This window comes from Crocodylus siamensis, chromosome 3 (assembly GCF_052110815.1).
Source record: "Crocodylus siamensis isolate JL-2025a chromosome 3, ASM5211081v1, whole genome shotgun sequence".
Lineage (NCBI taxonomy): Eukaryota > Metazoa > Chordata > Crocodylia > Crocodylidae > Crocodylus > Crocodylus siamensis.
The window spans coordinates 118,061,451-118,086,687 of NC_143397.1; the positions used below are offsets into that span (position 1 = coordinate 118,061,451).

Here is a 25,237-nt window from a genome sequence, read left to right on the forward strand (position 1 = left end):
CATTGCTTGGCTCTGATTGGCTCCCGCTTCTCGAGCGGGGCGGGACGGTCATGGCTGCGGCGCCGGGCGTGACGGAGCGGTACTTCACGCGCTGGTACAAGACAGGTGGGTGTCTCCTCCCCCCGCCAGGGCTCTCGGGGGTTGTTGGCCGCGCGCGGGGGGTGCTGCGCGCGGCCTGGCGGGGTTCGGGGGGGCCTGGAGACCGCCCGCTCACGAGGCCCTGTCGCTGTTTCTTGCAGACGTGGGGCAGCCCCGCGAGGACTACTGTATCCTGCAGCACTCCAACAGGTGAGCACAGCCCCGCCCTGGCACACGTCACATGTATCACGCACCACGCAATAAATGTTCAGCGGTCACAGGCAAAGTCATGGTCCTGCAAGTAATGGATGATCTGCGCAATAAATACACGCCTGCCGCTTGTACCAAGTCATTATCGCACAACAATACTGTGTCGTAAATGTAGACCAGCCGCATGGGCAAAGCCATCATCACACAACAAGTGGGTGAACCGCAATTAATGGGTGAACCGCCTCAGAAAAGTAGAGCGGCTGCGCGGGTAAAGGCGTTATTGTGCAAGGTGCAGGTGAACCAGGCAATAAATGCACATCAGCCACAGGTGCCAAGCCACCATCACCTTATAGTTTCATAGTTTCATAGTTTGTAGGGTCGGAAGGGACCTGAGCAGATCATCTAGTCCGACCCCCTGCCATGGCAGGAAAGAGTACTGGGGTCAAATGACCCCAGCTAGATGTTCATCTAACCTCCTCTTAAACACCCCCAGGGTAGGAGCCTGCACCACTTCTCTTGGAAGCTGGTTCCAGATCCTAGTCGCCCTGACTGTGAAGTAGCGCCTCCTGATATCTAACCTAAACCTACCCTCTGCCAGCTTGTGACCGTTATTCCTGGTCACTCCTAGTTGTGCTCGGGGAAACAGTGACTTCCCCAATGCCTGCTGATCCCCCCGACTAGTTTATATTAGGCCACAAGATCCCCCCTCAGCCTTCTGTTTTGGAGGCTGAACAGGTTCAGGTCCCGCAGCCTGTCCTCATAGGGCCTGCCCTGTTGTCCCCTGGTCATACGAGTGGCCCTCCTCTGGACCGTCTCGATGCCGTCGACATCCCTCTTGAAGTGCGGCGCCCAGAACTGGACGCAGTACTCCAGCTGCAGCCTGACCAATGCAGCATAGAGGGGAAGGATCACCTCCTTGGACCTGCTCGAGATGCATCTGTGGATGCATGCCAAGGTGCGGTTGGCCTTCCTTACTGCCTCTCCACATTGCTGGCCCATGTTCATCTTGGAGTCAATGATGACCCCCAGATCCCTTTCCACCTCCGTGCTGACAAGAGGGGAGTTCCCCAACCTGTAGGTATGGTGCCGGTTGTTCCTCCCGAGGTGCATCACCTTGCAATTTTCTGTGTTGAAACCCATCCTATTCTCGTCCGCCCACCTTCGTAACCTGTCTAGGTCTGATTGTAGCCTGTTGCATCCTTCCAATGTTCCCACGTCCCCTGACATCTTAGTGTCATCAGCAAATTTGAACAGGGTGCTTTTTACCCCCTCGTCCAAATCGCTGATGAAGATGTTGAACAGTGCGGGCCCGAGGACCGAGCCCTGCGGAACCCCACTGCCCACGTCCTTCCAGGCTGAGAAGGACCCATCCACTACCACCCTCTGGGTGCGGCCCTCCAGCCAGTTGGCGACCCATTTGACTGTGTGGGTGTCTACACCACAGCCCCCCAGTTTTTTAATGAGAACGGGGTGAGAGACAGTGTCGAAAGCCTTCCGGAAGTCCAGGAAGACTATATCCACTGCTACCCCTGCATCTAATGATCTGGTGATCTGATCGTAAAAGGCCACCAGGTTGGTCTGACAGGACCTGCCACTGATGAACCCATGTTGGTTGCCTCTAAGCATGCAGTCTCCTGCTGGCCCCTCCTGGATGTGTGCCAGCATTATTTTTTCGAACAGCTTGCCTAGGATCGAGGTGAGACTAACCGGCCTATAGTTTCCCAGGTCTTCCTTCCTGCCTTTTTTTGAAGATGGGGACCACGTTGGCCCTCTTCCAGTCCTCCGGTACCTCACCAGAGCACCACGAGTGCTCGTACAGCCATGCTAGGGGACTTGCAATGACCCCGGCCAGTTCCTTTAGAACTCTAGGGTGGAGATCATCCGGGCCGGCTGACTTGAATACGTCCAACCCCTCCAGAAGCTCCCTAACTAAATCCTCGCTAACCCATGGCCCAGGTGTGCCTCCCGCGGGGCCCGAGGGGGGCCCAGCAGGGAGGTGGCTGTTTTGGTCCCTACTTAGGAAGACGGAGGCAAAGAAATCGTTAAACATGTTAGCTTTGCCGTCTGGTGTGACGACCATGTTACCCATGTCATCCTGTAAGGGCCCCACATTACCCGGGACCTTCTTTTTACCCCCTACGTATTTAAAAAAAGACTTCTTATTGTCCTTAATCTGGGAAGCCAGTCCCAGTTCCATCTCTGCCTTGGCCTTCCTAACTGCCCCCCTACATCCCCGAGCAACTACAGAATAGCCCTCCCTGGTGATGACCCCTTCTTTCCACTGGGTACAAGCCTCCTTTTTAGCAAGGAGACCTTCCCGGATTCTTTTGGTGAGCCACAGAGGCTTGTGTGCTCTCCTGCTCCCTTTGATCCTCGTTGGGATTACCTTCCTTTGGGCTTGGAGGATTGTCTCCTTAAGGAGCGACCACTCTCCTTGGACACCTGGCTCCCCACCTCCCCGGGACCTCAGCGCTTCTCCAACTATCCTCCTTAGCTCGTTGAAGTCTGCCCTCCTAAAATCCAGGGCTGCTGTCTTACTGCATGCCTTTGCCACCTTGCGCTGGATGGTGAATTCCAGCAGGCGATGATCGCTGTCGCCCAGGTGGTCGAGCGCTCGCAGCCCCCTCACCAGGTCGTCACCCGTGGCCAGCACTAGGTCCAACAAGGCATCCCCCCTGGTGGGGCTGTGCACCTTCTGGGTTAGATGGAGCTCCTGCACTCTGGCCAAGAACCTACGTGAGCGTTCAGACCTAGCTGACTGCTCTTCCTAGCAGATGTCCGGGAAGTTCAGGTCCCCCATGACTACTACATCCCCAGCCTTCACTACCTCTGTGAGCTGACCCAAGAATTCCTGGTCAAGCTCTTCTCCCTGGTTGGGAGGTCTGTAGTACACTCCCACCATTAAGTCCCTTTCACCTCGACTGCCTTGTACTCTAACCCAAAGCACTTCGGAGTGCCCCTCCCCTGACTCCTTGCTTATTAACGAGGATGTGTATTCCTCCTCAATATAGGGCGCCACACCCCCACCCCTCTTTCCTATCCTGTCCCTCCTGTACAGCCTACAGCCATTAATTACAATTCACCCTTGTTAATGGGTGAATTGTAATTAATGGTTCATCTGTGCAATAGATGTAGATTGGCCACGATGACGCAGTCAGCAGGGGGATTGTGCAGTAAGCGCAGAGTGGCTGCACAGGCAAAGTTGTCATTGCACAATTAGATGGGCTTTCCAGCTCTAAAGAGGCCCAGGCAGCTCTCGTGTGAGTGCAGGAGCGCGTGTGACAGCTCCAGAGCTGGTTTCTGTTCAGCACAAGTCAGAGCAGGCTACAGGGCAGGTACAGCCCGCACTTTACCAGTGTGTGGGATGGGGAAGCAGAACAGGCCGTGTCCCTGAGCGCTGTTCAAGCTGTTCCCAGCGCTCCTGTCTGGTGTCTGTAACAGGTCACAGTGACTGGTCCCATGTAGAAAGTGGCATAGGAAGCACTCAGAAACACTGGGGTTTTTGCGTTTTGTTGATGTTGTGGGTGGCAATGGTGTGAGGTAGGTGAAGGTGCTCAACCTTTTAGTGCCACAGGCTAATTAGTGGCGCTGGGATAGTCTGTGAGCCAGGTTGGGCCCTGGAGCCTGGTACTGCATTATTCCTGCCCCACACGCCAGGAGTGGGCCCTAGGGGCCTGGCAACACCTCCTGCCCCCGATGCACCAGGATTGGATCCTTGTGCTGCCCATCCCAGCCTCCCCCATGTGCCAGGATTGGTTCCCAGAGATACAACACTGCCCCCTCCCGGACACCCCCACCAGGTTTGGGCCCAGAGGTCCTGCAGTGTCCTCTCCTGGCCTGGCATTTTGGGATTGAGCACCCATCAGAGCTGTCTGCACCCAGCATACCAGCCTGTTTGGGGTCGGGGGGTGGTGAGCGGCTGCAGCAAGGAATGGGGTGGAGTGGAAGTGAGAAGCTGCAGCTGGGGGGGAGGGGGGCATGGTGGGCGGCTGCAGTGCAGAGCTGGTGGCGCACAGCAGGGCCTGTACGGCACTGCCTGCGTCCCCCAAAACATGGGGCGCAGGGTGATTGCCCTGATTCACCCCCTGCTAGGGATGACTTTGGTGCCCATCCAGCAGGTAGGACTTGGGGTCTTCCCTTGGATCCAAAGATTTGGTAGCAGGGGAGCAGGGCCACCCCTCCCTTGTCGAATTTCCAGACTCCTGGGGAGTCCTGCAGGCTGGATGGCACTGTAGCAGAAGCCGTATCTAGGGGTTGAGCACCCCTGGGCTAAGGAGGTAAATCACTTCATTATGTAAGTCTCATTTTGAAACTCTGCCCTTGAATAAGTAAGTGCCTCCTGTAAGTGGCAGTATTGAACAGATAGCTTCCCACTTTGATGTGTAATTTTGCTTTGGCAGTAGCATCTGCTCACTCAGCAGCTCTGTATGCTTATTTGGATTTGTTTCCGCAGAATTTAGCAGCTAAAAGCCAGGCCCACTCTGGGGCTTAGTTATTACAGGGCTTGGTTTCACAGCACCTAGCTTTTGAGTGCCAGGCCTCGCAGCTGCAGACTGATTCTAGGCATAACACCTAGGGATGGTTAGGGGAAATCCACAACATTCATTGTGCCGAATAGGATGCAACAGAAATAAGTCAACAGGAGATGCTGACAGATGTGTTCCTTGAATCCCACCTGTCTCTGAGGCATAAGCACTTCTTCATCGCTACCAGGAGCTAACCCTCTCCACTTAGCTTGTACAGCTTGAGCCTCCTCATAGAAGGAGGAGCTACATCCTTGTTTGGCCTTTGAAAGAAAGGATTACATTTTTATATCTTTTTAAAATGTCTGGAGGACAATCTGCCTATTCTTCTTCTATGCAGTTGCACAGTGGTTAGAGCACTTAATGATGTGGGAGATCCTGGTTCAAATCCCTCTTCTGTCTGAGAGGATTCAAACCCTCGCTTCCCACTTCTCACAAGAATACCCTAATCTTCATGGCTTAGACTTTTCTGGGTGTGGATACTCTTCCTCTGGTGTTGAAGTTGTGCCACTGTGCTGAAAAGGGTCCAAGATAGTTGGACCAGAAAAAGCATAGGCCTTATTCCATAGCCTAGTGGTTAAAGCCTTACCTGGGAAGGGAGAACCCTCATTCCACTTCCTGTTCTAAGGACTCTCCATATGTATTCGAGGTGGAACAGCTTCAGTAGGAGCAGCGAGTATGCTCCATAACCCAAAATAATGTATATTCTGGTGGTTACCATGCTCTTTGGGGAGGCAGGAGATGTGGGGTTGAATCTTGTTAGTCAGAAAAGGGGATTTAACTCAAGTCTCCCACACCCAGGGGTAGGCACTCTGAACACTGTACTTTTGAATAAAAAAGGGGCTGCTGCTATATCACTTCCTTCTGTGTTTTCAATGGAAGCAGTGGCTGCTGCTGGATTTTCTGTGGAGTGCAATTCAGTAGGCATGAGGTAGGAATTCTTGGAGCATACCTAATGGTTACAGTTTTGGGCACAGCTGACAGAGAAACACCTAGTTTGTGGATCTCAGCAGGTCTTCAGTATGAGCAAGTGCTGGGTTGCTCTGCACTGTCCAGACTTTAGTCCCATATAGACTAAGGAGTAGATGGCAGCTGAGCAGAGGTTTTGCAGATTTAAATTTTAGACTTAGGCACCTAAAACAGGACCAAGGCTTTTTTTTAGGTCTAGCCATACATTTTCGTCTATTAATCTTGCATTCCTCTTAGATCAAAGTGGATCAGCTTGAATTTGCATTCTAAGTTCTAGTTGTTCAAGGGGCTGCACAGGTATCACTGGTCTGGAGAACCAGTCCTACTAGCAGTTATGCATAAGAAGGAAAGGGAGGCTAACTTGAATGTCAGAATCAAGGCAAGGTTTACAGGGTTGCTAGTTCATTATAAAGCAAATTTTTTTAAAAAAAATATAGATATCCCAGAAATATCACAGTGATCTAGCAACTATTTATTTAGCAGTTTAAACAGGTGAAAAAGGCTGTAGTGAAACTTCTGAAATACTTTCCAATTTTTCAGTATGAATTGAGAAGCCGTATAATCCCTGGGACACAAGTAATTCCATATGAAGATCTATGAGTGATGCTTATCAGCACATGAAAATAAATACTACATACAGAAAAACAGGAAACAAGTAGCATTTTCTGAAACCCCCCCCCCATTTCTGGTGTGCTACTATGCTAGTTCTGGTTATGATGAGAATTATTTAAGTGAATGTATTCTAAATGAAAAAATGAGTCCCGCAAAGGTGCAGTGATACCGTGTGTAGCCTGCTTTGTTTGAGGCTAGCTAGGTTGTGTCTTTTTCCTTGGTTTTTTTTGTTTGTTTGTTTGTTTGCACTGCCACTTTTCAAGCATTAGAAAATCAGGTCCTTTGTACTATAAGAGTCTTGACCTTGTGCCATCCTAGCATCATAAGGGACCAGACTGGAAAGTATCAAGCACATCTTAGAACTGTAATATAAGCAGATAAAAGAATAAACACACAACACTGCAATCTCTTAAGTGTAAAATAAATATTTAGGGGAAAAAGTTATTTTGCTTTACTGTTTGTTTCCCTTCCCTCTCCCTTTAATGAGTTCACAATAGACATCTCTGAAGCCCTCCAGTAGAAGCTAGGATGAGCAGACTTTTGATATCCCTTATCTTTTTTTAAGTAAAAGAAGGAATTTAAAATGCACATACAAAAACCCCTCACTTCTTTAGGCTTGAGACACAAGAATGAAGAACAGAGGTTGCCCCCTTCAGAAGAAGCATTTAACAGCTGTTGAAAACTCTTGTTCTTTGTATTCTTGCCGCTCTGATCTTTCTTTCAGCATTTTAATGTCTAGTGGGATAATTAAGAATAGAAAAGCCATATTTCAGAGTGACACTTCTATAGAGGATTAAAAACCCATAGAAATACTCATGGCTTTTTATAATCAAATTAGATGGTATTTATTTCTACTTCTAAACTCTGTTTTTTGTGACTTTCTGCAGTGTGTGCAAACATCATAAATTCACATCTGTGCTGTTTATTTGCTTTCTGTACAATACTGGGTGGTAACAGCTTCTCCAAACCTGCATTTTTATATTCCTCTTCTGAATAACTTTTTTACTTGCCAGGGGCAAACATTGGATTATATTAGATGCTTGTTATAAAAGATACACTCACCATGATAAACTGCATTTGAAATTTTGTTGCAGGCACTGCATACTACTTAAAGTTAACAAACTGACTTTTGGGTTCCTTTTATTTTAGATACTGATAGCACTTTGCATCCTATCATTTTGTACAGGTTTCTTCTAGTGGCTACCTGGGTTTCCTGGCTTTTACACATGTATGATGACTTTACACCATCATGCATACCTTTTTGGGTAGGCAAGGGGACAAGTAGTAAGCCTATAGTTTCCCATACTCTGTAAGGTGGAGTTCTGCTGGAATTACAATTATTTCTAAGTTTAGAGTATAAAGGACCCTTTTTGAATGGTATTCTTTCACAGGTCCTGAGAACAATATGAGCTTGGAGTGGCATGTTGCTGGGAGAAGTTCACTCCTTTTTCCAATCTCTGCAAAAGGGAAAGGAGAGCAGCTGGTAGTCAGCCCTTGGATTCTTGAGAGGCCTGGAAAGGATGGAAATGCTGGGTTTCTCACAAACATTGCTCTTGGTCCCATCCATGCTCTCCCAGACTTCAAAATCATTAGTCTAGTAAGAAATAACCTTCCAAGTTTGAAGACACTTCAGACTTTTCATTAAGGAACACTTTAGCTTACTAGGACACTCTCTAATTATTGTAATTATCTTAAATGTGAAGTTGATAAATATTTCTTTAATTAGACTAAACAGCTATTTTTTCATGTTATGAACTATGAACACGTCCTAAAATAGGAGCTAGAGCACTTTAGACGCTTCGAATTCTTGCCAACTCTTGTGTTGAGTAACATCAAAAGAGATGCCAGGCAGTTTTGAAGTAAACATTTATTAATGGAGGTAGCAAGATGAAGACACTGAACACTCTTGGAAATGAAGTGGCCAGGCAGCAGCTTGGGTATCTTTGAGCCTAATTGCTGAATGCAGGGATAGTTTGCTATTTGCTGCTTTTCCAAAAGAAGAATCACATTTCCTTTCTGTTCCTTTGTCTTGCCTCTCTTGTGCCTATGAGCTGAGAGGATTAGGACCAGGGATCTTGGTTTTCCATTTGCCATGGAAAAAAGCAGATTTTTTTCCTTTAAAGGGGAAAAGGACAGGAAACCATGGGTTTCCCCTTGCAGGCTGGCAGAGTTCCAGCCTGCAAGGGACAGTTTGGCCCCTGCCTCCCACCAGATTTGTGCACTCACAGCAGGGCACAGGGCTGCAGCCTGACCGGACTGACACAGGACTACCTCTGCATCCCAGCAGGGCGGACCCAGTGCGGGACAGTGGAGTGGGGTGGCAAGACTTGTTGCTGCTGCCATTGCTGCTGCCAGGACCCCCACACCAGCCGCACTGCCATGGAGCAACACTGTGCAGCCAGCTGTGTGAGGAGTAGTGGAGTGGTGGGGAGAGAGGGAGGAAGGGGAGCACACTGCCCTCACCTCCTTGCATGCCAGGCTGTGATTCTACCCTGGAGGTAGGTGGGCTGGGGGGGAAGTGTGAATGTCCTGAGGGAAGCAGTGGCAGCCAGGCCATGGTGGTGGGGTAGAGCTGCAGCCTGGTGCCAGTGGTGGCAGGAGGTGAGAGTAGTGTGGCTCACCTCCCCTCCATTACTTCTTGCACTACTGGCGGTGCAGCATTACTCTGTGGCTGCATGGCTGGTGCAGAGGTCTTGCCGCCCCACTCTGCCCTCCCATGCCAGGTCCTGTTTGCTGGGACATGGAGGCAGTCTGCTGTCAGTCCTGCCAGGCTGCAGCCCCATGCCCTGCTGTGGGTGCACAAATGGTGGGGCAGAGCACATGGCCCCCAATTTTCTCCTGGACACATTGCTTATGGAGTTGCCTATGGTTGGGCACCTCCCCTGCCCCACACACACACCCCACCCCACACATTGGGGGACTGGGCCCTGGGGGCAGGGAGCAGTGGGTCATGAATGAAGGTCACCAACGGGGCTGGGAGCAGTGTGGTGGGCTGTGGGTTGGGAGTGAGGGGCACTGGCAGGACTAGAGAGGCTGTGACTTGGGAGTGAGGGGCATCAGCATATCAGGGGTGCTCAGTGCCACAAAGCATTAGAAGGGACAGCAACAGCTGGACCGGCATCCTGGTGAGGAAGGGGGTAGGGGGAAGTCTGATTTCTCATGATTAAAAAAATAAAAATAAATAAATTGCCAAAATGTAACGGTATTTGGAATTTATTTTATGATAATGATTGTGGCACTGGTAGGGTTCCAGATTGCTTTAAAATTGTAACTATATCAATAAAACATTGTCTTCAACTGATATATGTGGCATTTCATTTTAATTATGGAAAAATGTGGAATTCTTTTTTTTTTTTTTTTAATCGAGAATTTGCCATTTTTTTAAACAGAAAACCAGGATCCTGGTTAGATGAAAATCATATATTTTTGCTGTTCTTAATAGTTTCTATGCTGCCTTTAAGGTCCCAAGTAGCACCAATGGAGCACTATGTTAATTTGAGCTGCTTCTTTCCTGAAACTTTTATAGCAGGGAGGGCAAAATACGGCCTGCAGGCTAGATCTAGCCCACCAGGCAATTCCATCTGGCCCGCAGGTGCCCACCAATTACTTATACCCTGCCTGGCCTGTGCACCTCACTCCCAGCCATGTGTATGGAAGAGCCCGGCCCAGCCAGCATGCACAGGTTGCAGGCAGGGCTGCTGATGCCACTGGGGACCTGCTCAGCTTCCTTGGCCTCCAGTGGCTCCTCCTTGTGTTCCTGCTGCAGCGCTCAGTGGGTAGCAGTTAGGGAAGTGGTGGGGATAGGGTGGGGGGGAGAGCTGCAGCTGGGTGGGAGAACGGAGCATGGTGCTGGTGGGAGCGCAGAGCCTGCAAGTGTGGAGTCCACACCCAGTGGGGTGGAGGGAGTACAGAGTTCGGGTAGGTAAGGTGTGGGTGTGAAGGAGGGGTGGGGGCTGTGAGGACCCCCCACACACTCTCTTCCCCCCCACCCCCCATGGCACACAGCCCCTGCCACCAGCAGCAGAGCTGGCTGCCTTCTCCACTGCCTGCTGCCATGTGCAACTGCCAGGACTCCCAGAAGTGGCAGGGAAGGCAGCCAGCTCCTTCACGTGAGGCTTCCCCCAGTGGCATGCGAGTGCTGGGAGCTGCACATATGCCATGGGGAGCCCTGCACAATAGAGGCAGGCCAGCCTGGCTGTGTTCCCTGCCACCATATGCAGTTCTGGCCAGAGCCATGTGCTGCTAGGTGGCAGCACCTGTGCAGGCCATGAGCTCCCCTGGCGTCCCCATTCCTGTTCTTCCCCACCCCCCCATACTATCAGAAGCTGTGTGGGCTGTGTTTCCTGCCAGGCTGGGGAGTACAGCACATGGAAATGCAGCCCTTTCTTGGCCAAGCAGCAGTGCTGGAGGCTACTGTGATTCTGACTGTGGCCCTGACTCAGGCTTAGGGCCAGAATTGGAGCTGCAGCAGCTGCCTGACTGCTCCCCCTTCCCTCCCTGCTTCGTACATGAATCTGAGATAAGGGGCTCTTTTTCCCCATGCTGAGTTGGGGAGAAACCTTGTCTCAGAGTCAAGTAACTACGGTCATTTCTCATTTAAGTCCCATTAAAACCTTAGCAAGCTTTCTGTTCATAAGATACTTAACAAAAAAACAAATGAAAAAAATCCCATATTGTTATGTCTCTAGCAAAATTGTCCCTTGAATTGCTTTTGGCTTACTTTAAAATTTTACATTTAGCTTTTCAGAGTTTATGCTCTTGCTCTATTTTCCTCTGTTGCATGTAACTTCTGTTTCTTGAATGACATCTTTTTGATGGCCTGATAGTCTGTCATTGAATCATACTTTTTTGTCTTACTATTTTTTTAAGTCTGTGATATGTACTTACTTTGTACTTCCAATATGTACTTTTAAACACGTCCTTAAATGACATTTATTCAATGTATATGATGATAATTTAGGTCATCCTGTATTCTTGTCTTCTGCTTTTGTAGCCTCTCCTCTCCTTTAGCATTTCTTGCTTAGTACCATGATCCTAGTCAAGTAGTCAGTATCACACCCCCAAAACCAAACTCTTCCTATTTAAACACTGGATCTACACATACCTTCTGAGTCACTTCTCTTATCAGCAAGCCTTGCCACATGTTCAAAGTAAGGCTGGATAGAAACCAGCAGTAAAATTGTCATACATTTTTCAAACACTAACTTTGTAGCTGGTTGGCTTGGCTTTTTTTCATAGAATCATAGAAGTCGGGTGGGAAGGGACCTTGTAGATCTTCAAGTCTGAGCCCCCGCCTGGGCAGGAGAAAAACTGGGCTCAACTGACTCCAGCCAGGTAGGCATCAAGCCTCTTCTTAAAGACCCCCAGGGTAGGAGCCAGCACCACTTCCCTTGGAAGTTGGTTCCAGATCCTACCCGCCCTGACCGTGAAGTAGTTCTTACGGATGTCTAATCTAAACCTACTCTCCAACAACTTGTGACCATTATTACTTGTTATGCCAGGGGGCGCTAGGGGAAACAAGGTCCCCCCTAGTGAGTTTATAGACGGTCACCAGGTCCTCCCTCAGCCTTCTTTTGTGAAGGCTGAACAGGTTCAGGTCCCGCAGTGTCTCACTGTAGGGTCTGCCCTGTTGTCCCCAGATCATTTGGGTGGCCCTCCTCTGGACCCTCTCAATGCTGTCCACATCCCTCCTGAAGTGGGGTGCACAGAATTGGATACAGTACTCCAGCTGTGGCCTGACCAGTGTTGCGTAGAGGGGGAGGATCGCCTCCTGGACCCTGCTTGAGATGCTGCTATGGATGCACGACAAGGTCCCGTTAGCCGTACCAACCGTGACCTCGCATTGTCGGCCCATGTTCATCTTGGAGTTGATAATGACTCCGAGATACCTTTCTGCCTCCGTGCTCTCAAGAAGGGAGTTCCCATCTTATAAGTGTGCTGCTGGTTACTACTGCCCAAGTGTAGCACCCTGCACTTGTCAGTATTGAAATGCATCCTGTTTTTGTTAGCCCACCCCTGTAACCTATCCAGGTCTTGCTGCAGTCTTTTCCTCCCTACTAGTGTGCTCACCTCACCCCAAATTTTGGTATCATCAGCGAATTTAAACAGGTTGCTTTTCATCCCATCGTCCAAATCGCTGATAAAGAAATTGAACAGCGCGGGCCCAAGAACCGAGCCCTGGAGGACTCTGCTGCCCACTTCTCCCCAAGTCAAATATGACCCGTCCACCACCACCCTCTGAGTACGACCCTTCAGCCAATCTGCAATCCATCTGACTGTGTAGGCATCAATGCCACAGTCGCCTAGTTTTTTAATGAGGATGAGGTGGGAGACAGTGTCAAAGGCCTTGCTGAAGTCCAGAAAGACTAGGTCCACGGTGACACCTGCATCCAATGCTTTTGTGACCTGATCATAAAAGGCAATCAGGTTGGTCTGACATGACCTGCCCCTAATGAAACCATGCTGGTTGCCCTTGAGCATCATCCCTGAAACCGACCCATCGCAGGCGTACTCCTTGATGATCTTCTCAAAGAGTTTCCCTAGGATTGAGGGAAGACTGATGGGCCTATAGGTGCCTGGGTCCTCCCTCCTCCCTTTTTTTAAAGATGGGGACCACGTTGGCTATCTTCCAATCATCTGGCACCTGGCCTGAGCACCATGAGCGCTCGTAAAGCCATGCCAAAGTCCCTGCAAGAGCCCGCTAGCTCCCTCAACACCCTGGGGTGGAGAGCATCTGGACTCGCTGATTTGAACACGTCCAGCCCCTCCAGAAGCTCTCTAACCCAGTCCTCCCCAACCTGAGGTCTGGAGGAGTTCCCCTTGAGTCCATCTTGTATCACAGTGGGGAAGTCCTGGTCCCTGCCCAAGAAAATGGAGGTGAAGAATTGGTTAAAAAGCTCTGCTTTCTTCTGTGGTGCAACCACCAGATTGCCCAGAGGATCTTGCAGGGGCCCCACATTTCCCAGTGCTTTCTTCATCCTCCCTATCTATATATTTGAAAAAGAACTTTTTATTATCTTTGATTTTGGACGCTAGTCCGAGCTCTCTGTCCGCCTTAGCTTTCCTGATAGCCCACCTACAGGCCCGAGCAGAGGAGGTAAACTCCTCTTTAGAGATAGCATCCCCCCTTCCACCAGTTTTACGCTGCCTTTTTGGCAATCAGGCATTCCTGTACAGACTTGGTGAGCCAGGGGGGCTTTCGGGCACCCTGCCTCCCTTGCGTCTTGTTGGGATGGTCACCTCTTGGGCCCTGAGTATCGTCTCTTTAAGGAACGACCACTCATCTTGGGCACTGAGCTCCCCTGCCCTCGAGAACCCCAGCACCTCTCCCACTAATCTGGGAGAGGTGCTGGCCCTCTTGAAGTCTAGGGCTACTGCCTTGCTGCAGGCCCTTGACACCCTGTGCTGGATGGTGAATTCCAGCAAGTGATGATCGCTATCACCCAAATGGTCAAGGACCTGGAGGCCCCTTACCAGGTCGTTGCCTGTGGCCAGGACCAGGTCCAACAGGACATTTCCTCTGGTGGGACTGTGCACCTCCTGAATTAAGTGGAGGGCCTGTATCTCGCCCAGGAACCTCCTGGAACAGTCCAACCTGGCTGACTGTTCCTCCCAGCGGATGTCCGGGTAATTTAAATTGCCCGTGACAACTACATCCCTTGCCTTAAAGGCCTCTGAAGCTGACCCTAAAATTCCTGGTCCAGCTCCTCCCCTTGGTTGGGGGGGGGTCTGTAGTAGACCCCCACCGTTAGATCCTTCTCCCCATGGCCCCCTTGTATCTTGACCCAGAGCACTTCAGCTGCACCTCCTCTGACCCCACTTTGCTGGCAGAGGATGTGTACTGCTGCTCCTTGACATAGAGCACCACACCCCCACCTTTCCTTCCTTCTCTATCCCACCTGTAAAGCCTATAGCCCCTAATGCTAACTGCCCAGTCATGGGATGAATCCCACGTTTCTGTAAGCCCTAGTATGTCTGGGTCTGAACTGGCTTTTTATAGCTGGATGGACATTTTTATCATGTGATAATTACTTTGAAGGTCTGGCTAGTCTAAATTTATTGCACAATTAACCAGTAAATTGTGCCGTGTATGTAACATGTGGCAAGGGTCTAAGATGGAGTACTGTGTCCAGTTCTGGGCGCCGCACTTCAAGAAGGATGTGGAGAATGTGGAGAGGGTCCAGAGGAGGGCCACTCATATGGTTGAGGGCCTCCGTGGCCAGCCCTATGAGGAGAGGCTGAGGGACCTGAATCTCTTCAGTCTCTGCAAGAGGAGACTGAGGGGGGATCTTGTGGCTGCCTACCACCTTATCAGGGGCCACCAGCAGGGACTCGGGGCAAGCCTGTTCACCGGGGTCCCCCTTGGAGTCACCAGGAACATGGCCACAAGCTGAGGGAGGACAGGTTTAGGTTAGATATTAGGAAGAACTACTTCACTGTAAGGGTGGCCAGAGCCTGGAATAGGCTTCCCAGAGAGGTGGTGCTGGAAATCTTCAAGACGAGACTGGATAGGCAGCTGGCTGGGGTCTTATGACCCCTCCACCCCCAGTGCTCCTTCCTGCCCATGGCGGGGGGTCAGACTAGATGATCTGTCTAGGTCCCTTCCAACTCATTGATTCTGTGATTCTCTGATTTTTACTCTTTGATTCAGTACTGTCTTTAGTGGAAGGTATGGTGCTCACCCACTGGTATGACTTACGCTGTCATTCCTATATAGTTTGTACCCTGGTATTACAGGATCCTGCAACCACTCATTTATAGGCATAAGGAGTCTCCAAATCTGAAATATCGTATTTTCTCACATAAAACATGGCCTGGAATAAAATATACACCTTGTTTATTTGGGAGGCAGAACAAAGAAAAAATATTTTTCCAGAGTTATGGTTGCAGAGAGAAAGGACAGAGCTAAGAAGTAATCTGTAAGACTGTGAAGTAGGAGAAGAGAGACCAGGAGTAGCCAGCAGACAGCAAAATTGCCTGAAGAAAGATTCTTATGTCTTATAATTTGTCTTCATGGGTGATGTTGAAATGTGACTTACATGATGGCTGATACAGGGCTTGCTGGAAGCTTGTCAATAAAGCCTGCTTTCTACTATATGAAACTGTAGCAAACAATCATCAACAGACTGGATGGTGTTAAGTGTGGTCTCAATAGACTCTGAATTCTTAATCCATTATCGGGATTAGTTTTTATAACCCCTATATGCCTCAATGGGTTTACTTTGTTTATTCCCTTTGATCTCTTCAACTCACCTTTGCCTCTCTCAGCAGTGTTTCCTCTTGTCCTTCCCCTTTCCCCACCTTTGTACTTAAATTATCTTATTCCAGGGGTTCTCACAAAGTTTTTATGCTGCAGTCTGGCAAACAATGGCTCGGAAGTGGTCATAGCCCAGCAAACCGCAGCCCAGCAGTCACAGCCGATCACGGCTGAAATTTCCAGCTGGCAGACGGGTAAGGATCCCCACCCCCTGGGCAGGGGGTAGGCCAAACCCTGTGCTGTGGTGGGCCCTACAGAAGGAGCCGTGGCCTCTCTACCCGGCTTTGGGGGCTGCGGTTTGCTGGTCTGCAGCCACTTCCAGTCCGGCAGCCAACTGTGCTGCGGACTGGCAGCTGACCCGCCACAGCCTGGTGCTGGGCCGCAGCCCAGGGATTGAGAACCCCTGCCTTATTCCTTTCTGTTTAGTACAGTGGCAGTATTGTAGTCAATTAGGTTAATTTGAGGTGTGATTATTTTTAGTTGAAAACTTTTACCTTCTCTTTGCAAGTCCATTCATAGCATCTGATGAAGCAGATTGCAGAAGCTCATAACTACAAGGTACCACATTACCCTGCCTTGTCTGACAGAGTATTTAGTTCAATTTACTCCTGCCAGTGGAAGCAAATAAGTGCAGTAGGAAGTTATAATCCTCTCCTCTTATGTAATCCCACATGTACATGCTGTCTATAGTTATCTGTTAAATAAACTTTTTTACTGACTTATGTACTAGCTGGTCTTTTTCTTTTGCCTTGCCAAAAAACTTTGAAAAATGATTATTTTCAAAAACCTGTGTTTGTAATCCTGGATCTCTGCTCTCCTCTCACAAATGGATGCCATTTGAAGTATCAGCAGACAGCCTTATTTTGAGACTGGCTGTCAAGCTGAATCCCCATAGTATTTTGATTTAATGTTTACCTGCATGCAGTGAGAAATGGAGATTCTCTCATGGACATCTTGGCTGTTGTTCAGACTTTGGTTTCTCTGTCTGTTAAATAGATCCCTCCAGCACTGGTGTCTTTGGACTCCTCTAGCTGTGATGCTTATTTTATTGTTGACCTGTCATTTCTCTCCAGCACTGACAATCATTACACTGATAACCTCAATAGTCTTGTTGTTTTGGCATGCCCTATTTCAATTATCTTAGTGTTTGCCTTCTGGCAATGCCAGGAGACAAACTCTATTTGGTGTTTTCTGTTGACACGTGGAGTGTGTGGACTTTTTCTTTTTTCCTGTCTGGTTTTCTTTTTTAAGCTTATTCAGTCCAGATAGTAAGATGAACCTGTTTAAATCCTTATGACGTGGCCTCTCATCATCTCTGTGGGATTCATGCATTAGGTCAGTTCAGTTACAGGACACCCCAACATTACAAAGTGCATTTAAGTGTGTGAAAGAGTACATAGGCAGACAAGGTTCTTTGGGTAAATGTAATATCTTTTATTATACCATCTTTTAAAAGATTATAATATCTTTTATTATACCAACTAACTAAAAAGATAAGAATTTAATAAAAGGTATCACATTTACCCAGAGAACCTTAACCAACACAGCTATAACCAACACTACTGAAAGAATACAATCACTCATTGCATAAATAGAGATGCCTTCTTTATGGCCCCCTCTAATTCCCAGTATTGTTGCTTTCATGCTTGGAGGCTCTGTAATAGCAGCACCTTGAGTGTATGACATTAGCTTGTATCGCTCGGGAATTCCCTTTGCTCCCTCTACTGCTCACAGAGTCCCATCTTGTATATGAAAATGCTATGTGTAGCCCTGAACTACTTTTAAGAATGGTCTTCAGTTGTGTTCTCTTTCAGCAGCCATCCGGTCATCTTCAAGTCTCGGTTCTGATGATGTCCAGGTGACCCAAATCGAATCTCCTTACACCTGGCTCTAGTCTAGGATCTCATCTCACTGGGGCCTTGAGCCTCAGCTGTTCCTCCAAGAAGCTCCGCTTGCCCAGCAGAGGCTGCTCACCCTCCTCATTCTCTGGAGCAGCAGAGGAAAAACACACTATGCTTCATCTTCCTTTTGTGGAGAAAGGAGTAAGAGGTTAGGGCATGGTAGGAAGACCAGTAATTTAATTAAACAGTAGGTATCTGGCTATGGATGTAAATCCTACGCTCAAAATACTGACCTTTTCGCTGGCAGATTGGGAAAACAGTGTCAGCAACCCTAGAAGTTGAAGTAATGGCTCTGGGCCATGAACACATCCTTTACTTTGGATTTCTTTGGGAGTCAAGTGTGCTACTGTACTGGCATACACAAGATTAATCTTGGTCTTGGAAAGTGTAAGGGTTATATACTTTTTTTCAATGAGCATAATTCTGTATCAAAGTGAAGTTGTTAGCAACTTTAGTATAATACACAGGACTGCTTAGTACATGTAGAGTTTTGTGGGAAAGAAGGTAGATGCAGGGGGTGGGTACCTTTTAGGTTTCAATCTATATACCCGATTTGCGTTGGTATGTGCACATTTTGTGATAATGGTTATGCCTTGATGTATCATTTCACACCAGGAGTGTATACCAAGTCCAAAAAAGCCTTAATTTTTGTAATGCCACTTTGTTTTTATTGTATTTTGGTGTTTGCCTCTTTCTTTTTAAACTGGGAGGCTGCTGGCCTTAAACTGTCATCCTTTCTAAATAAACTGTTAACATTTAAAACAAGGAAATAATTCATAGCAGCATCATCTGTCATTTGAGGAACTACTAACTGTGGAGCTAGTTTACTATTAAACAGCCTGGGAGATTTCCTTTTTGGCTTCTGTTTAAGATTTGCTCAGCTGTGTTGCCTTTTTACTATGGAATCTGAAAAGTTTTTTTGTTTTTTGGGCTCATGTAACAAAAATAACAGTTTATGCAGGTCCTATCCTGACCTTGGATATAGCATGAAACCAAGATGTTCAAATGAATTGCACATATGACCGGGAGAATTGAATTTGGCCTTGCTATTGGAATTTTAAAATTAGAACATCTCGTAGTTTGTTTTGCTGCACTAAGTGGAGCTGTTTCCTGTTTCTTGGAGAGTTGTGGGCAGACACTGAGGGCGCATCCAGATGAGCATGCACATGCACTTTGTGGCATCTCAAAGGCTTTTGAGGTGCTGCAGAATGCACGTGGTGCATGTGAAGCGGTTCTCTGTGCTGCATATTTGCAATGTGGAGCCAAAATTAGATACCAGGAAATCCTGGTATCTAAACAAAAACCAAAAAGGTTGAAAAAAATGGGGCAGTGCATGTGGTTGCAGCTTGCACCATGAGAAACTGGAGCTTGGCTGGCCAGAACCACACTGCTGCCAGCCAGGCTCCATGTGCCCAGATTGCTGCCACTGCAGAGGCCCCAAGGACCCCAGCCTCCCTTACCCAGGCAACTTGCTGTGTGCCAGATGCCAAACACATGCAGGGGTGTTCCCTGGGGACAACCAGCAGCATCACTATGTGCCACTGCTGTTTGTTCCTGGGGAAGCATACATGCACACTTGTCTGGATGTACCCTGAAGGGCCATCTAAGCCTAGCCAAGCTTAAGTGAAGGCTGTGGGTGAATTTATGTTGGGAAGCAAGAAAATGCAGCTTGCCACAAAAGCCTCAGTATAAGAGTTAAAAATGTACTCATTATTAAAGGGATGCTTAAGGCTAGTATATAATTGGTATGGTTTCCTTGCAGAATCTGTGTCATCACTCTAGCAGAATCTCATCCTGTTCTTCAAAAGGGAAAAACTATTAAGAATATTAATTACCAAGTTACTGCTCACTGTAGCAGACTTCAAAATAAGGTCTCTGGGAAGTCAAAGCGGGTACGTTTTGTTTTTTTTTTCTTTTTGACCAGTTTGCCTGTTTACATTCCAGTTAACTCTGAAGTGCCTCCCTTACCACTTTAATACTAGTTCTTTTCCAGGGCAGCAATCTCTCATGCTCCCTGCCATTGTTAACCATCTGCTTTAGGGCTGCCAGGGGCACTGCACTTAGAAGAATTAGTGTAGGAGTTTACTGCAGGTATTTTAAGCACCCTGTTGTTTAATTGTTCTGAACAAGGTTACATAACACTGTTAATTTTCCCTCATGCACACAAAGTTTGAAGAGGGGCCTTTGCATATTTTTTAAGCAGATAGTATCAACCATTAAAAGACTGTTTAGCAGACATGTCAAGACTCACTGGTAAGAGCAACAGCTCTTTTGAAGAGGGCATAAAAAAAGCTTAGGGTAATGATTGTTAACCTTTCTGGAGTCAGGGTGCTCCTCTGTAACTTTAATGGGATGGCACCTGGGTTGAGAACTACTATTGCACTTCCTCAGCTTGTCCAGCTGGCTTGCAAGCAGGACTGTTGTTGCCATTGCAAGGTGAAACTGCTCCATGTTCCTTGCTAGACCAGGAAGGACTGAGGCATGAGCATGTGCACCTGCCTACATTAGGATGATCTGATGACCCTAAAGCAGACAGCAGCACCATAAGAACCGCCACTTACTAGCTCAGACCATAGGTCCATTTTGCGCAGTGTCCTGTATCACACAGTGGCAGAGCGGATGCTGAAAGGGAGAGTGAACAGGGTTTCTCCCCTCTCCCTCTCGCGGCCTCCAGCGTTTAGGGTCTAGGAAGTTCTAATTCAGAGGCTGTACCCCTAACTCCCACGCTCAATAGCTGCTTGACACCCCTTGCCTCCAAGAATTTGTCCAATCCTGTTTTGAATCTGGCTGAACTGTCAGCTTCCACAGCATCCGGTGGTAATGAATTCCACACTACGTTTTGTTTTGGGAGCCCTAGTTCTTCTGTTGTGACAGGGAGTAAATATTAAATCCCTACTTACTTCCTCTCCACAATTTAGTATAATGCCTCCCCCCTCAAGTGTCTCCTTTTTAAACTGAATAGGTCTAGCCTCTTTAGTTTCCTTATGCAGAAGCCCCTCCATATCACTAATCATTCTTGTTGCTCTTCTCTAGATCTCCTCTAGTTCTTCTCTCATCTTTTTTGAGGTGTTACACCTGTTCTTGCCACAGCCTCTCTTGGTTCAGTCCTCCCAGAAACAGGCAGACAGGACTGTTCCACCTGCCTGGCATACCTCTGTTTCTGGGAGATGCTGGGAAAACCACCAGCTTAGGGGTTATTCAACACAGTTGAATAGGCTGGAGGTGTGATTTCAAGTGTGTTTATTTAAACCAGTGGACATTCATTTCAGTATCTTAGTAAGTGGATCAGAACCAGGTTTTAAGACGAGCAAAACAGGCCCTTCAAATCAGTGCAGATTCCTTCAGTGAAGTGTAGTTTGGCTCAACTAAATTGCAAGCATGTCTCAGCAATCCTGGCTCAGGCCTAGAGTGGAGACTAAGCCTACTGGTGCAGAGCCAGGGTAAGCAGGGGAGGGGAGAGAGGATGCAGAAGGGGAAGGGGGCACAGCCTGACGCTGCAAGCTGGGGTGCCATGTGGTTGTGGTGTGGGGGGGAAATAGACATAGGGTGTCCATTGCTTCCCCCCTGCCACTGTCATCCCCACGGCAGTGGTGGGGAATGAATTTAAGACAGCACTCCAATAATCAGATTCTATACATGGAAAACTATAGAAAACATAATCAATTATAATCAAGTTCAGAGTCATCTTAGGTTTAGCATATGACCCAAGTAAGAATGTCTTTTATTCAAAAGCTTGTCCAACTATCTCAACTACATAGCTGGGCCAGTAAAAGAGATGAGCCTAAGAAATCCATGCCTTTTTCGCTATTCAGGAATTGTACTTCTTAATTGCCTTTAAATTCAGAGTTTTGTTTCCTGTTGTAGGGTGCCCAGTTTTTAACAGCACTTGCCCCCCTGTGTAGGATATCTTGTTCAGATGGAGAAGAGTATACTATACATAGGTGAGTAGCTTCTTTCTTGTACTCCTGTTTGCTAAGCACACTCTTTGTATGCTAAGCACATTGAACTTCTTTGCAGTTGTATAAGAGGTCGGTTGATGGAAGTGAATGAAAACCTTCTTAATAATCCAGCTATTCTACAAGAGAAGGTAAATATTTTTTGTTTGCTTTTTATTTTTTCCTCACTTTTATTCCTGTATCAAATCTTACTCTTATTTCCTAGCCGTCTACTGAAGGGTACATTGCAGTGGTACTGCCAAAATTTGAAGAAAGCAAGATCGTAACTCAGGGACTTCTGACACGGGAGGAATATGAAGGAATCTTGTTGCATCGTCTTAATTCTAGCACCTGAAGTTATTTCTGCCTGAACATAGAGATGTCTGATTTACGTTCTGTAACATTTGTAATGTACAAAAGTCTTCTTCTAATATATCCCATATTGAAGTGAGGTGACACTTGTTAACATGAAAAGTTAGAAGTTGCACAGACCTAATGCTAGAAATGGAAAATGTCAGTTTCTTTAATTTTAAGTGGAATTATTTTTTTAAATGCATTTCAACAACTTTTGTACAAAATTGAAGTATTGAACAAAGACAAAAAACTAAAAAAAAAAAAATCCCATGATGCATCTCTGCATTTATTCTGAGGGTTCAATGTAAATAAAACTTGTTCCTTAATCTCTTTAATCCATCAGCAAAAGTCTACTATCCAGGTTTATAAGCAAAAGGGATCAGACAGATTGAGACCACTCTTTTCCATTCTTAGTCACTCAAAGGGTTTCATTGTTTCTTTAATGCTATAAAATCAAACTTTCCTAAACGTAATGTCCATTGCCAGCAAAGGACTTGCAGAGAGTGCAACTGTAACAGGTAGTCCTGCAAGAATTAAACGTACTTGGGTCTCAAACCTCCAGGATACCCTACAGCCCTTAAAGTAATAAAACAAGTACAATAAAACTCTAAGTGTAAGAAATGAAATCAAACAACGAGTTTTGAAATACAGGACCAACAAATAGTCACTGCAATCCATGTATGTAGAGTAAGCATACATTCCCTACATTTGTTTAAATGTGTTTTCACAGGTGGTGACAGGGTGCTTTGGTAGAAATGATGTCCAATCACTGCACAAAGGGCATTATATGACTCCAAAGTAGTTTTAAATAGAATTCTAAATGTTGCATTGTAAAAATCTACTTTAGGGAACTTCAATATGGCATACATTCGAAATTAAAACTTCAGTAATTTTCACTTGCATTTCAAATTCTATTCATTAAGTTTTGATAAAATCAAAGGAAGCCACAAGGGCTGCTATCTATAGATAAAGAGATTACAAAAGAAAGAAAATTAATTCTTGACTAAAGTATTAATCCACTGGAAATGCAATTTTCTGTGGAGGATAAATGCTTCATTGACTCAAATTGACAACACAAGAATTGCTGACATTTAAATCAATTATCTAATGTAAATATAAGTTGACAGATGTATTGCAGAAACAGTGTGAGGTTTTACAATAGGTCTTCATTCCAGAAATACCACATAATGAAGATAACAACATTTCTCAGTGCTTTAGGCCAAAACCTTCCAGACTATCTTCCTGATGCTGCTTTAGCAAATATATAGACTGAAACAGGCCAGAGATGATACTTTGACAAACTTTAACAGTACTAATTACACATAGCATATTTAGAGCCATTTAGTCTCTCTGCATAAGTGTCCATTAGCAGCATCTTTGGGTTGAAACTTTCATTAAGACATTCACAAGTATTTCTTACAAAAATAGCAGTATTAATGGTGAGCAAAAGGAAACATACCCACACTATAAAAATACACAGCAAATAAACTAACTGATATTGCAAATACTACTGTTAAGTACCATGACATCTATTAGATGTGAAAAGGTCACAACAGTTTGAATGCATTTATCCTGATTTTACCTTTCACAAAAGAAAGCAACCTTGAAACTTAGCAAGTTTATGATTTGCATAAGGAATTCCTACATTCCTAAGTGCTAGAATTATTTACTCTCTAAAAATGTCAGATTTGCTACATGATGTTCCAAGGATATGACTCCAAAGGCTTGTCTTCCCTTCCAGACTCTCTTCATTTATTTTTGTTTGAATTCTGTTCTCCCTCCATGGGGAAGGAGATCGGATAGCCATTCCCTGCTTTTTGCTGTAGCAAGAAAAAAAAATATTAGAAAAAGCACTTGGGGGCTGAGTTCAGATGAGCACGACTGCAGTAAGTGGCATACATGTCTGCTGTGCCACATACCACACATTCAGTTGCTCTGTGCTGCAAGGGAGCAATGCAGATGGGTTTTTTTGACCCTGGATATCCAGGGGTCAGAAAAAATAGTGGCACACAGAGCAGCAGCACATGCCACCCACTGCCCGTCAGGGTCTGTGTGGCAGGACTGTCATGGCTGCAGTCTTTGGAGGTCCCCAGGGCCCAGGTAACACTGCTGGGGTCAGCCTAGTGCTGGCCCCAGCCTCCCCTACCCCACCTGGGGTAGCTTGCCACATGCCAGAGCAGGCATGGCACAGGCATTCCCTGGGGACAACTAGTGGCAGCACAAGGTGTGCCATCACTAATTGTCCCCAGGGAACCAAATGTCCACATGTTTGGACACAGCCCGGGTGGTTGCATTTGTCCCCATTCTTCAATAGGGATCATTAACTCACCTTTCTCAGTAACTTGTAGCAAAGTGGAAGAATTTGGGACAATATAGTCATCACAACCGTTGTTTTCTGGATACATGCATCCACCTAAACAAAAAAGATTGGGAAAGAATGTACTTAGACAAAATAGAATTAACAGGAAAACAGTTCACATTTAAGTAAGAGATATTAACTCTCCCCTTCCTTCTAACATCTGCTGGTAGTGAGGGTCCTCTTACACTTCAGCTTGAACCAACTCTGCTTGTCCTTCACAACATTTTCCCAGTATACTGGAAAGTGAAACGTTAGCTCTTTCAGCAAGGTGGAGAAAATATAAGGTTACTTGGAAGTGAGGGTATGTTTTTTCCCCACTTTTGTTTCATATACCCAGTCAGATCAAGAGTACCATTCAGTATACGCATCATTTGAATCCTCTCTACCAGGTATACTTTGTCTTGTAGCTGGTTCTGTAAATGGTTTGGGAAAGAGCTGTGCCCTATTCTGGCCCCACAGGAAGGTCTAGATTTTACTCCAGTGAAGAGTTTTACCAAAGTATCTAGACAAAGAGGGACCAACAACTGAAAGCACTTGTCTAGATGATATTCTGGAACTACAGAGATGAATAATACCAATAGTGAAATTTAATTTCACTATTGATGATTTTGGCAGTAAGGTTCAGTAAATAGGTTTTTACAAAAAAATTCCTGTGCTTTCCCTTCTTATAACATTAACCTTTGTATTGTCCTAAAAAAATAAGTAGTGCTCTGAGAAGTAACAGCTAGAGGGGGGGCACAGTAAAACTTAATTTCATTTTAAAATAAACTGTAAAGGGGACACAAAGCTCCATGTACTCTGCAGAAAATTGACCTCAGATTTTCCATGGATGATCCTGGATTCTGTGGATTGTGATGGCAGTTCAGAAATACAGGAATAAAAGGGTTGCCTCAGGCTTTCAAGTTCCATCCTCTGCATTTGCAAGCATTTATCCAGAGTGTCCTAAAAATCATCTGCTCCAACAACTCATATGCCAGCTACAAAGTGCCATGTTATGAAAATAAGACAAAACCAACCACCCTCCCCACCCCTCCAAACTA

The 25,237-nt window shown here is 46.6% G+C and overlaps 2 protein-coding genes across 2 annotated transcripts in view; one reads left to right on the top strand and one right to left on the bottom strand.

Annotated features, from left to right (window-relative positions):
* Positions 1–22,443, top strand: ABITRAM (actin binding transcription modulator). Its single transcript, XM_090039093.1, has 6 exons — positions 1–105; positions 240–288; positions 19,312–19,441; positions 21,414–21,490; positions 21,567–21,636; positions 21,711–22,443. Exons 1-6 carry the CDS (start codon positions 51–53, stop codon positions 21,837–21,839), a joined length of 510 nt encoding a protein of 169 aa, XP_089895219.1. The 5' UTR covers positions 1–50; the 3' UTR covers positions 21,840–22,443.
* A 426-nt stretch (positions 22,444–22,869) lies between these two features.
* CTNNAL1 (catenin alpha like 1) overlaps positions 22,870–25,237 on the bottom strand; it is a 126,177-nt gene continuing 123,809 nt past the window's right edge. The window contains 4 exon segments of the mRNA XM_090039092.1: positions 22,870–23,567; positions 23,569–23,637; positions 23,639–23,658; positions 24,168–24,251. Coding sequence (XP_089895218.1) covers positions 23,501–23,567; positions 23,569–23,637; positions 23,639–23,658; positions 24,168–24,251 — 240 coding nt within the window. The 3' untranslated portion in view covers positions 22,870–23,500.

What these genes read in the sequence shown, in the direction of transcription:
- ABITRAM (XM_090039093.1), top strand. Translation starts at nt 51, where the DNA reads ATGGCTGCGGCGCCGGGCGTGACGGAGCGGTACTTCACGCGCTGGTAC. An exon ending in CACGCGCTGGTACAAGACAG is followed by an intron (nt 106 to 239) that starts GTGGGTGTCTCC and finishes TGTTTCTTGCAG; the next exon opens with ACGTGGGGCAGCCCCGCGAG. An exon ending in TCTCTGGGAAGTCAAAGCGG is followed by an intron (nt 19,442 to 21,413) that starts GTACGTTTTGTT and finishes TTCCTGTTGTAG; the next exon opens with GGTGCCCAGTTTTTAACAGC.